Consider the following 13,307-nt stretch of genomic DNA (forward strand, 5'->3'; position numbering starts at 1 on the left):
AACACCGGGCACACAGGGGAGCACAGCAAACACACAACACCGGGCACACAGGGGAGCACAGCAAACACACAACACCGGGCACACAGGGGAGCACAGCAAACACACAACACCGGGCACACAGAGGAGCACAGCAAACACACAACACCGGGCACACAGGGGAGCACAGCAAACACACAACACCGGGCACACAGGGGAGCACAGCAAACACACAACACCGGGCACACAGGGGAGCACAGCAAACACACAACACCGGGCACACAGAGGAGCACAGCAAACACACAACACCGGGCACACAGAGGAGCACAGCAAACACACAACACCGGGCACACAGCAAACACACAACACCATGCACACAGGGGAGCACAGCAAACACACAACACCAGGCACACAGAGGAGCACAGCAAACACACAACGACTCTCTGTCTTAAAGAGCCTGGCCTTGTTAAAAAGGCTGATATTTACACAAGCCAAGTGGGGCGGGGGGGGGTGTTTGTGTGGAAACCTTGCACTGTGGGAATGGAAGACAAAAGCAGAAGTCTTTCCCCTCAATGACTCCCGAGACGAGACGCTGGATATGTTATCAGCGCGGGTAGGGTAAATCACACGGCGCTCTCACAGAGACACCTCGTCTCCCGGAGCCCTCCTGGTACCGGCGCTCGGGAGGAAATCGTCACTTCTGCTTTCCTGAAAGGGGACAATTGCGGTACTTCCCGTCGGACTAACGGCGGAGTGGGCGGGGAGGGGGGGGGCGGTGTCGCATCTGTCCGCCAGGGGGCAGCACAGAGCCCAGGTTTTTATGACGGTGCGCTGCCTTCTGTCGCTCGCCGCCTGTCAGGTGAGGCCTGAGCCTCTGTTCATTCTCGCTAATGAGGTGGGGAGTAAATGTTTTGAGTCGTCGGCCGTTCTAGTAGCAGAAGTTTCATCCCGCCCGAAGTACCCCCCCCCTCACCCGAATGGCAACACTGAATCTGCCTTCTTAATTTCTGTCCCGAAACCCAAAAATTCAGACGCCATCCGGGCTGATCGACGATCCGGCCTCCCGATGGCTGGATGTAAGCAGATGAGAGACTGATAACGTGTGAAACATACGGGTACGTGTAAGTGATCGAGACGGACGGGTTTCAATAATACAAATCTGTCCACATGTTGCCAACAGAAGAGACACAATCGCACTGCTGGCGATACGGTATAACAGCCCGGAAAAAAAAAGTAATTAAATTAATAGACTATGATTATGAATACTAAAATGGGATGATTATACTGTACACGGTCAGGACGGGCTCTCGGTGGGGGTGGGGGGGGAGGTATGGGGAGGGGGAGGGGGAGGGGGGGGCAGAGAGCGGGCCAATCAGATTTAGGGCTGGAGAGCTGCCGGGTTCCGATTGGCTCCGCTCCTTCCGGACCCCACGTGGGGAGGGCCGCCGGGGTGACGTCACCGCGGGAGGGGGCGGGGCGGGCCGGTGTTGTCCTAGTGCTCCGGCGCGTGAGAGCAGGGCGACAGAAGAGCGGTCCGGACGGGCAAAAACAGGAAATTCGGGTACCGAGGCGGACGCGCTGCTCGGCATCCTGCTCCCCCGACACGGGACACCAGCGGTTCGTCCGGCCGGGGGGCGGCCGCTCGCTTGGAGAAGTTCGGCCCGTCCTGCGCACCAGCTCGGCGGAGCAGTGAGTAGCAGCTGGGAGAACTGGGAGAACTGGGAGAACCCGAGCCGTTATTTAGTGTGAATTCTTTCTCAGGCTGCGGGCGTCTGGCTCCTCAGCCCGTGGGTTGTGCGTGGATCTGTCCGCAGCGCCCCGGCTGTGAACGCGCAGTTGGTAATGAGTGAGAGTGATCGGGACCCGTGTCAACACGGACAGGCGGGCTTCGGGGCTGTTCTTAATGATCCCGAACTCCGACGTTTTCCGACCGAGCCAGAACTTTGTTCGGGGTTGTGTGTCCGTTGTTGGCGGTGGCGTTGTTGATTATTTCTTTGTGTCGACAGGAGCGTTCCGGGTGCCCTCTAGTCTCGGTCTCCGCTCGGTCCGGCCGGCGGTCCGTGGGGGGGGGAGTGTGGGGAGTGGGGGTCAGTGTCCGGCGGGGTCCAGCAGCCCTCGCGCCAGCGAGCGAGCGAGCGGCACGCGCGCGGGTCGGGCTCTGCCCCTGGACAGCGCGAGGCGAGGGAGTTCGATCTCTCGGGGATCTTTATTCACGTGTCAGAAACACACACACACACATACCCTGCGCCCCCCTCCTGCCAGCAAAGAGTCATCGAGCCCACGCGTGTCGGAAGCATTGATCGCTCTGGGTCTCCGGCCGGGTGCGCTGGAGCGGACCGGCTCGGCTCGGCTCGGCTCGGCTTCGATCCCGCTCTGATTTGAGTCTCAGTTCGCCCTGCTTAGGTGCGCATCCCTCTGCTGCAAACCCCCGAGCTGGACTTTTCCCGATTCCATCATTAAAACCTCCAACCCACCGACGCCCGCTGTCCTGCGTGGAGGAGTCCCTGGAGCCGGAAGCGCCTCTCCTGTCACAGACTCCGCGAAGGCCCGCCCTCCCTCCCCGTTTCCAACCGGCTGATCCAGGAGTCTAAACCTGCGAGCAAGCAGCGTACCGCCCGGGCGGGACACGCCAGTCCATCACAGGACACCCACCCACCCACAAACACTCGGTTTCCCCAGAAGCGAATGAATCTCCCAGCATGGCTTTAGACCGTGGGAGGAAACCCCAGTCCAGAGACTATCCGGAGACCCCCCCCCCGGAGGAAATGCACGCGAACAACATGCAGACTCCACACAGACAGCGGCCCCGCGAACTGAACCCATCCGATTCTTTTCGTTTGCTTTTCCCGACGTTTTACCTTTTCAGATCGCACGCCGTGGTGGTGTTGGGGGTCGGCGGGGACTAGCAACTAGCTTGGACACGTCACGGTTTACGAGTAGGCGCGACGTGGGTTTATGTACACTCGGGAAAGGGGCGACAGATTTCAGGCGCTGACGATCTTACCGTCTGAGCCCGTTGTGCGGATTTACAGCCTGGCTGTGGCGAATTCGGGCATAAGCAGACGTCACCTAACGTCCTTTCTGCTAACTGCGTCCCTCGCCTACATGCCTGCGGGGAACTGGGAGGAAAACTTTTTTTTTTTTAAACGGACTCCATATTGTCATAATAGGAAGGCTCCCTTCCTCGCCATTCGTATGATAAAAAAAAACCGGCTAAATGACGTGATTTCGCACGCGATGTGAAACCTGGCAGAATCTCGCGATAAAACAGAGGGAAAGAGCTCCTCCCATCGCTGGTACAGGTTGTCCGGGCTGGAGCCCCAGGGAAACTCCCGCCGCCAATTAACCAATTAACCTCGTGGGTGGTGTAAAATCGGACGCCTCTGGGAGTTAATGACACTAGACACCAGGGGGCAGCGTCCGGATCGCGCAGCTCCTTAACCACAACCGGGGGAAGAGCTCAGCGCGAGATCTGCTCCAGACACCCAGCTCAGGCCTGACCAGTTCAGCCAGTTGACTGGTTCCAGGAGACTGTCACCCGGACTGGTGGCTCTCCAGGACAGTGGTGTGCCTGTCTGGACATAGGGTTCAGGAGGGAGAGTGTACTGGGAGACAGGGCTGTGACTGGGGCTGTGGCTTCTGGCCAGCAGGCTCTCCACAGGCTGGCTCTCGACCTAGACTGGTGCATCGCCACTCGCTGAACACCACAGCACGCCACTCGCTGAACACCACAGCGAGCTGACTACACTCCACTCGCTGAATACCACAACGAGCTGACTGCTCTCCACTCACTGATCACAGCTAAGTGCACGCCACTCGCTGAACACCACAGCTAAGTGCACGCCACTCACTGAACACCACAGCCCGCTGACTGCACGCCACTCGCTGAACACCACGGCTGACTATTTGAACGCTACAGCCAACTGACTGAACACGCACTGAACGCCGCAGTCTCTCACTGCTGCAAAGCCGACTGTCTGACCGACTGACCGAGACCCCCGGGGTGACTGGAATGGGCCCAGTGAAGTGACCAGTGAGGGTGGGGCAGGTGGGCAGCCGCCTGGCTCCCAGGACCGGCCCCACGGGGCCTGCAGGGAGCCGCCGCTGGGGTCAGTAATCACCGCAGCCTGCCGGCCGTGTCAACACGCTGAACAAACAGCGTTCAGGGCTGTCGGCGCTGATAAAAGCGCAGGAAGTGGAGAGAGAGAGATCCAGCCCAGAGCTGGGAGTGTGTGTGTGTGCGTGCCTGGGCGCTCACTCCTGCCGGTTACTAAGCAACTGCTCAACCTCTTACTTTCCTTGCGAGTTTCTCTCTCTACTATGCAGGTTTTGTTAATATTTTGCGATGGGGGACCTATAACCCCCAGTGCTTCACGTTCAATCCAGTACCTCCGACGTGTTTGGTTCCTAAATCTCTCAACTGCTTTGTTTGAGCAGTCACCGGCTAAACCGACCGCCGTGATAAACGGTCTCCAGTCCGTCGAAGGAGCTGGTTTAACAGGCTGGATCGGGAGTGTTGGGGGCCCTTGCCCCAGAGGTAGCGTGGGCAGCACAACACCAGGCACAAAAGGGAGCAGGCTCCAACCCAACAGCAGCCAGACGTAGACGTAGAAGCCTAAGGCTCATGTCGCAGGACGTGGGAGTCCTGGGAGAACCAGGGCAGCAGGGGGGTTTATTTTGGGAGGTGGGATGGGGTCATGGTGCAGAGCCCCCCCATTAAAATCATCTCTCTGCCTCTTGTTCTATTTTTAAACAGAAGGAAAAGGAAAAAAAAAAGTTGATTGAAGACACTTCATTCCCATAAAAAAATCCGGATCAGGAGAGAGATGGAGCTGGACTGCACAGAGAACCAGTCCTGCCCCCAGTCACCCCAGAACTGCCCCTATCGTCTTTATGGGAGCCCCCCCAGGGGCCCGCCTTACCAGGAGAGGAGCTACCCCTACCCCTACCACCTGCCCGCCAGCTCCCTCATCTCCCGGCTGCTGAAAACCGAGGGGCACCACAGCTGCAGTACCGGGGGCTTCCAGCAGGGCGGCGCCGCGGAGGAGAGTCTGGAAGGCTCGGCGTCGGAGCAGGAGGAGGAGGAGGAGGAGGTGGGAGAAGGGGAGGACGAGGAGGAGGAGGAGGAGGACGACGAGTTCCAGAGCCCCCCCAGGGCGAGCAAGAGGGGCCGCCCGGCGGGCGAGGAAGAGGAGGAGCTGTACCGGCAGTGCCGGCGGGTGAAGAGGGCCCGGGGGGGCCGGCGGCGGATGCAGGAGAGGCAGGAGCTGAAGAGCCAGCTGGACAGCGTGAGGGAGCAGCTGCTGCAGCTGCAGGAGAAGGTACTGCGTCTGCACAGCGGGAGGGCGGGGCCGGGGGCGGGGCCGGGGGCGGGGCCGGCGGGCAGGGGGGCCGAGCGCTTCTCCGAGGAGGAGGAGGAGGAGGACGGGCAGGGAGGAAGCAGGCCGCCCGCGAGCAAGCTGGCCGAGGCCCTGAAGGAGGAGCTGGGGGCGGCGGTGGCGCAGGTGATCGACGGGGTGGTCCGGATGTACGCGGCCAATCAGAAGCCGCCGCCGCCGCCCGGCCCCGCCCCCTTGCCCGCTGAGACACGCCCCTCCCCGGCCCCCCGGGACCAGGGGGGCCCCCTGCCGCAGCGCCGGGGGCGGGATTTCCTGGCGGAGCAGCTGGAGGCCCTGCCCCTGGTGGTGCGGAAGTCCCTGGATCCGCGCGCCCCGCGGCACCCCCTCTACTCCCACCACCCCCACCCCCCTCCTCCTCCTCCTCCTCCCGCGGGCGGCCTCCTGCCCCCGCCGCCCCCCCCGCAGGGCAAGGAACCCCCCTCCCTGCTGGGCGCCCCCTTCCCCCCGGCCCTGCCCCTGCCCCTGCTGCACTACACCATGCAGATGTTCGCCTCCGCCCGCGCCGCGGCCCCCCCACCGGCCCCCCCCCGCGAGGACAGACTCTCCCCGGACGCCTTCCTGGAGCTCAGCCAGCTGCTGCCCCCCCCGCCGCCGCCCCCGCCCCCCCACGGCCCCTACCCCGCCCTGCACCTGCTGGGGGCGCTGGAGGGCTCGGCGCCCAAGATGGCGAAGGCGGACGGGGGGCCCGGCGGGTACCCCGAACCCGGCGACCCCACGCTCTACCTGACCTCGTCGGCCATATCCTTTTTCGCTGCGGTCGGAAGCGGGGTACCCCCTCCACCGTTGGTAAGGGGGGTGTGGGGGGGTGATCGCAGTCAGAACAAGGTTTCCTAGCTCTCAACCTTGGGGAGCCCCTACCCTTCCCGGGGTTCCCCTCAGCTTGTCCCCTTGCTCTTGGGGTGGCCAGCAGCTTCCTGCGCCGGCCTTGAACCCCCAAAGTTCAAGGGGCGTTGAACCCAGCTGGCCCCCCAGACAAACAGCACAGACTGTGCAACCCCCCGCCGCATTCGTCAGTACGGTTTCGATACCTGGGATATAGCGCCTTATTTCTTTTGGGGGGGGGGTTCTGAACCCGAGCCGGACTCGGACCGGGCGGGAGGAGTTTCGGGGCAGGATGAGCGGGCTCCTGCGGTCCCCGTGTTTCTCCTTGACCGGCCTGCCACTCGCAGGAGGGGCTGTCCCCCAGCCACCTGAAGAAGGCCAAGCTCATGTTCTTCTACTGCCGCTACCCCAGCTCCAACACGCTCAAGACCTACTTCCCCGACGTCAAGGTACAGAGCCCTCCACGCCCTCGCTCTCCTCCTCTCTCCCTCTCTCTCACGCTCTCCTCCTCTCTCTCTCCCTCTCTCACACGCTCTCCTCCTCTCTCTCTCTCTCTCTCTCTCTCTCACGCTCTCCTGCTCTCTCGCCCTCTCTCACACGCTCTCCTCCTCTCTCCTCTCTCTCTCTCACACGCTCTCCTCCTGTCTCTCTCTCCCTCCCTCACACGTTCTCCTCCTCTCTCTCTCCCTCTCTCACACGCTCTCCTCCTGTCTCTCTCTCCCTCCCTCACACGTTCTCCTCCTCTCTCTCTCCCTCTCTCACACGCTCTCACGCTCTCCTCCTCTCTCTCTCCCTCTCTCACACGCTCTCCTCCTCTCTCTCTCCCTCTCTCACACGCTCTCCTCCTCTCTCTCCCTCTCTCTCCCGCTCTCCTCCTCTCTCTCCCTCTCTCGCATGCTCTCCTCTCTCTCTCTCTCACACATGCTCTCCTCCTCTCTCTCTCTCGTCTCCCTCACACGCTCTCCTCCTCTCTCTCTCCCTCCCTCTCTCACGCTCTCCTCCTCTCTCTCTCTCCCTCTCTCACACGCTCTCCTCCTCTCTCTCCTCTCCCTCACATGCTCTCCTCTCTCTATCTCCCTCTCTCACACGCTCTCCTCCTCTCTCTCCCTCTCTCACACGCTCTCCTCCTCTCTCTCCCTCTCACACGCTCTCCTCCTCTCTCTCTCTCACACACTCTCCTCCTCTCTCTCTCTCTCACACACGCTCTCCTCCTCTCTCTCTCACACACGCTCTCCTCCTCTCTCTCTCTCGTCTCCCTCACATGCTCTCCTCCTCTCTCACGCTCTCCTCCTCTCTCTCTCCCTCTCTCACACGCTCTCCTCCTCTCTCTCTCCCTCTCTCACACGCTCTCCTCCTCTCTCTCCTCTCCCTCACACGCTCTCCTCCTCTCTCTCCTCTCCCTCACATGCTCTCCTCCTCTCTCTCTATCTCCCTCTCTCACACGCTCTCCTCCTCTCTCTCCCTCTCTCACACGCTCTCCTCCTCTCTCTCCCTCTCTCACATGCTCTCCTCCTCTCTCTCCCTCTCTCACACGCTCTCCTCCTCTCTCTCTCTCTCTCTCTCACACGCTCTCCTCCTCTCTCTCCGCAGTTCAATCGCTGCATCACCTCCCAGCTGATCAAGTGGTTCAGTAACTTCCGGGAGTTCTTCTACATCCAGATGGAGAAGTTTGCGCGGCAGGCGGCGGGCGAGGGCGTGGCCAGCCCCGACAAGCTGAGCATGAGCCGCGACTCCGAGCTCTTCCGCATCCTCAACCTGCACTACAACAAGGCCAACGACTTCGAGGTCAGAATGAGCGGCGCAGTACACCAACGCCAATATTCCAATCATCACAACACACCGATACTGACAGCAGCACTGCTCACCACAACACACCGATACTGACACCGGCCCTGTTCACCACAACACACCAATACTGACACCAGCCCTGCTCACCACAACACACCGATACTGACACCAGCACTGCTCACCACAACACACCGATACTGACACCAGCACTGCTCACCACAACACACCGATACTGACACCAGCACTGTTCATCACCACAACACACCAATACTGACACCAGCCCTGTTCATCACCACAACACACCAATACTGACACCAGCACTGCTCACCACAACACACCGATACTGACACCAGCACTGCTCACCACAACACACCGATACTGACACCAGCACTGCTCACCACAACACACCGATACTGACACCAGCACTGTTCATCACCACAACACACCGATACTGACACCAGCACTGCTCACCACAACACACCGATACTGACACTGGCACTGTTCACCACAACACACCAATACTGACACCAGCCCTGTTCATCATCACAACACACCGATACTGACACCAGCCCTGCTCATCACCACAACACACCAATACTGACACCAGCACTGTTCACCACAACACACCAATACTGACACTGGCACTGCTCACCACAACACACCAATACTGACACCAGCCCTGCTCACCACAACACACCAATACTGACACCAGCCCTGTTCATCACCACAACACACCGATACTGACACCAGCACTGCTCACCACAACACACCGATACTGACACCAGCACTGCTCACCACAACACACCGATACTGACACCAGCACTGCTCACCACAACACACCGATACTGACACCAGCACTGTTCATCACCACAACACACCGATACTGACACCAGCCCTGTTCATCATCACAACACACCGATACTGACAGCAGCCCTGCTCACCACAACACACCGATACTGACACCAGCACTGCTCACCACAACACACCAATACTGACACCAGCACTGCTCACCACAACACACCGATACTGACACCAGCACTGCTCACCACAACACACCGATACTGACACCAGCACTGCTCACCACAACACACCGATACTGACACTGGCACTGCTCACCACAACACACTGATACTGACACCAGCCCTGTTCATCACCACAACACACCAATACTGACAGCAGCCCTGCTCACCACAACACACCGATACTGACACCAGCACTGCTCACCACAACACACCGATACTGACACCAGCACTGCTCACCACAACACACCGATACTGACACCAGCACTGCTCACCACAACACACCGATACTGACACCAGCCCTGTTCATCACCACAACACACCGATACTGACACCAGCACTGCTCACCACAACACACCGATACTGACACCAGCACTGCTCACCACAACACACCGATACTGACACCAGCACTGTTCATCACCACAACACACCGATACTGACACCGGCACTGCTCACCACAACACACCGATACTGACACCAGCACTGCTCACCACAACACACCGATACTGACACCAGCACTGCTCACCACAACACACCGATACTGACACCAGCCCTGTTCATCACCACAACACACCGATACTGACACCAGCACTGCTCACCACAACACACCGATACTGACACCAGCACTGCTCACCACAACACACCGATACTGACACCAGCACTGTTCATCACCACAACACACCGATACTGACACCGGCACTGCTCACCACAACACACTGATACTGACACCAGCCCTGTTCATCACCACAACACACCAATACTGACACCGGCACTGCTCACCACAACACACTGATACTGACACCAGCCCTGTTCATCACCACAACACACCGATACTGACACCAGCCCTGTTCATCACCACAACACACCGATACTGACACCAGCACTGCTCACCACAACACACCGATACTGACACCAGCACTGCTCACCACAACACACCGATACTGACACCAGCCCTGTTCATCACCACAACACACCAATACTGACACCAGCACTGCTCACCACAACACACCAATACTGACACCAGCACTGTTCACCACAACACACCGATACTGACACCAGCCCTGTTCATCACCACAACACACCGATACTGACACCAGCACTGCTCACCACAACACACCGATACTGACACCAGCCCTGTTCATCACCACAACACAGCGATACTGACACCAGCACTGCTCACCACAACACACCGATACTGACACCAGCCCTGTTCATCACCACAACACACCGATACTGACACCAGCACTGCTCACCACAACACACCGATACTGACACCAGCACTGCTCACCACAACACACCGATACTGACACCAGCCCTGTTCATCACCACAACACACCAATACTGACACCGGCACTGCTCACCACAACACACCGATACTGACACCAGCCCTGTTCATCACCACAACACACCAATACTGACACCGGCACTGCTCACCACAACACACCGATACTGACACCAGCACTGCTCACCACAACACACCGATACTGACACCAGCACTGTTCATCACCACAACACACCAATACTGACACCAGCACTGCTCACCACAACACACCAATACTGACACCAGCACTGTTCACCACAACACACTGATACTGACACCAGCACTGCTCACCACAACACACCGATACTGACACCGGCACTGCTCACCACAACACACCGATACTGACACCAGCACTGTTCATCACCACAACACACCGATACTGACACCAGCCCTGTTCATCATCACAACACACCGATACTGACAGCAGCCCTGCTCACCACAACACACCAATACTGACACTGGCACTGCTCACCACAACACACCGATACTGACACCAGCACTGCTCACCACAACACACCGATACTGACACCAGCACTGTTCATCACCACAACACACCGATACTGACACCAGCCCTGTTCATCATCACAACACACCGATACTGACACCAGCACTGCTCACCACAACACACCGATACTGACACCAGCACTGCTCACCACAACACACCGATACTGACACCAGCACTGTTCATCACCACAACACACCGATACTGACACCAGCCCTGTTCATCATCACAACACACCGATACTGACAGCAGCCCTGCTCACCACAACACACCAATACTGACACTGGCACTGCTCACCACAACACACCAATACTGACACCAGCCCTGTTCATCACCACAACACACCGATACTGACACCAGCACTGCTCACCACAACACACCAATACTGACACCAGCACTGCTCACCACAACACACCAATACTGACACCAGCCCTGTTCATCACCACAACACACCAATACTGACACCAGCACTGCTCACCACAACACACCAATACTGACACCAGCCCTGTTCATCACCACAACACACCGATACTGACAGCAGCCCTGCTCACCACAACACACCAATACTGACACTGGCACTGCTCACCACAACACACCAATACTGACACCAGCACTGCTCACCACAACACACCAATACTGACACCAGCCCTGTTCATCACCACAACACACCGATACTGACACCAGCACTGCTCACCACAACACACCAATACTGACACCAGCACTGCTCACCACAACACACCAATACTGACACCAGCCCTGTTCATCACCACAACACACCAATACTGACACCAGCACTGTTCACCACAACACACTGATACTGACACCAGCCCTGTTCATCACCACAACACACCAATACTGACACCAGCACTGCTCACCACAACACACTGATACGGACACCGGCACTGATACTGACACCGATACCAGTATTAATCATCACAACACACCGGTACTGATATGAGTATAGCTACTGAAACGCATGCTACGCCAGTACAGATGCCGAGACTGATTGCAGTATAGATGCTGAGGGTCTTGGGTGCGTCTGAGTTTCAGTGGCTCACTGATGGCGAGAGAAAGTGAGGCAGCATGAGGGAGGGGAAGAGAGGTCAGAGAGAAGGCTTTCTGCAGGTGGCCGGTCGGCGTGCCCGTGAGTAACGGCGCCCCCCTGTGTGCGTGTGTGGGAGTGCAGGTGCCCAGCCGATTCCTGGAGGTGGCGGAGGTCACGCTGCGCGAGTTCTTCAGCGCCATCCGCGGCGGGCGGGACGGGGACCCGTCCTGGAAGAAGGGCATCTACAAGGTCATCTGCAAGCTGGACAGCGAGATCCCCGAGGCCTTCAAATCGCCCGGCTGCCCCCAGGAGCTCGGCCGGGAGTGACCGGCCTACCGCCCGCCCCCTCCAGGAAGTGGACCGACCCTCCAGCAACCCTGTAAAAAAAAAAATAAACACCCCCCCCCCTTCTCCAAAAATACCTCTGCAAGGCCAATTAGACCAACCACTTCTCCTCAGGTCATCGGGACACCCCGAGACACTGAAAGTGCACAACTGCCCTCGAGCATCAGCATTGGGGAACCCCCTCTTTGACTCCGAAGTCTCCCCCCCCCAGGTCCCGAGCAACTCTGCCCTGCAGGAATGGCACCAGCGAGCCGGACGCCGTCATGAAGACACAGGGGGTGGTGGGCGATAGTGCACAAGACACATTTATCACGTCGACCTCACAAGTGGGATACCCACACTCACCACTGGGTGGCAGCATGGAGCTCTGGGTCACATCCCAGGGGGGGTGGGGGACTCTGCAGTGGGGTTGGCGTGGTAACTGACGGGATGTTCAATATGTGGGGGGGGGGGGGGCCTGTATTATACACGTGGCTGTCCGGGATCGGTGTCCTTACCCACGCTGCGGTTCCGGATGGCGCGTTCCTTCGATCTCCGGCTCCCGCGCTCCGCCGCACGCCCACGTCTGCTTGAAGCTTTTTTTTTGGCGTTTGCCAGGATTTAAATAATAAAGAATACCCAACATTCCTTAATTTCTCCCCCCCCCCGTGGTCTGATTGCAATCCTGACGGATAGGAACAAGTGATCGGTTTATTCCATGCTGAAAAACTGACGGATAACTCCCTTCCCGAGTTTCGACGCTGTAGGGGTCCCTCTACCACACCATTAGCCCAGCAGACACCGTTCCATTTCCTGTGGTCGTTCTGGGGACCCCCCGGGTTCAAGTCCGGACTCGGGGTGCTGTCTGTGTGGAGTCTGCATGTTCTCTTGCGTGCTGGTGGTATTCCCCCCACCCACACCGTGCAAAGACCAGTTCGGAGGTGAATGGGCTTGTGGGAAATACTGGCCCTGCTGTGAGTGGGTGTGTGCCCTGCCTTCCGCCCGATGCTTGCTGGGATAGGCTCCCACGCGCCCCTGAACTGAATTGAATCCCCTCCTGCCTGTGTAGTTTTGGGGTGCTTGAGAATGGAAGTCACTATACTGGGCACAC

At 58.6% G+C, this 13,307-nt stretch overlaps 1 protein-coding gene across 2 annotated transcripts; it reads left to right on the forward strand.

Moving 5' to 3' along the window:
• The first annotated feature begins 351 nt into the window (after nucleotides 1-351).
• Nucleotides 352-12,849, forward strand: prox3 (prospero homeobox 3). Of its 2 annotated transcripts, none has more exons than XM_088608633.1 (5): nucleotides 352-594; nucleotides 4,733-6,112; nucleotides 6,538-6,646; nucleotides 7,788-7,982; nucleotides 12,014-12,849. In XM_088608633.1, exons 2-5 carry the CDS (start codon nucleotides 4,803-4,805, stop codon nucleotides 12,197-12,199), a joined length of 1,800 nt encoding a protein of 599 aa, XP_088464759.1. In that variant the 5' UTR covers nucleotides 352-594; nucleotides 4,733-4,802; the 3' UTR covers nucleotides 12,200-12,849. The 2 variants fall into 2 exon arrangements, with proteins under 2 accessions (XP_088464759.1, XP_088464758.1); XM_088608632.1 differs by lacking the exon at nucleotides 352-594 and adding an exon at nucleotides 1,420-1,665.
• Nucleotides 12,850-13,307: the final 458 nt, after the last annotated feature.

Source organism: Lepisosteus platostomus, chromosome 16 (genome assembly GCF_059453375.1).
Source record: "Lepisosteus platostomus isolate fLepPlt1 chromosome 16, fLepPlt1.hap1, whole genome shotgun sequence".
In the NCBI taxonomy this organism is placed as follows: Eukaryota; Metazoa; Chordata; class Actinopteri; order Semionotiformes; family Lepisosteidae; genus Lepisosteus; species Lepisosteus platostomus.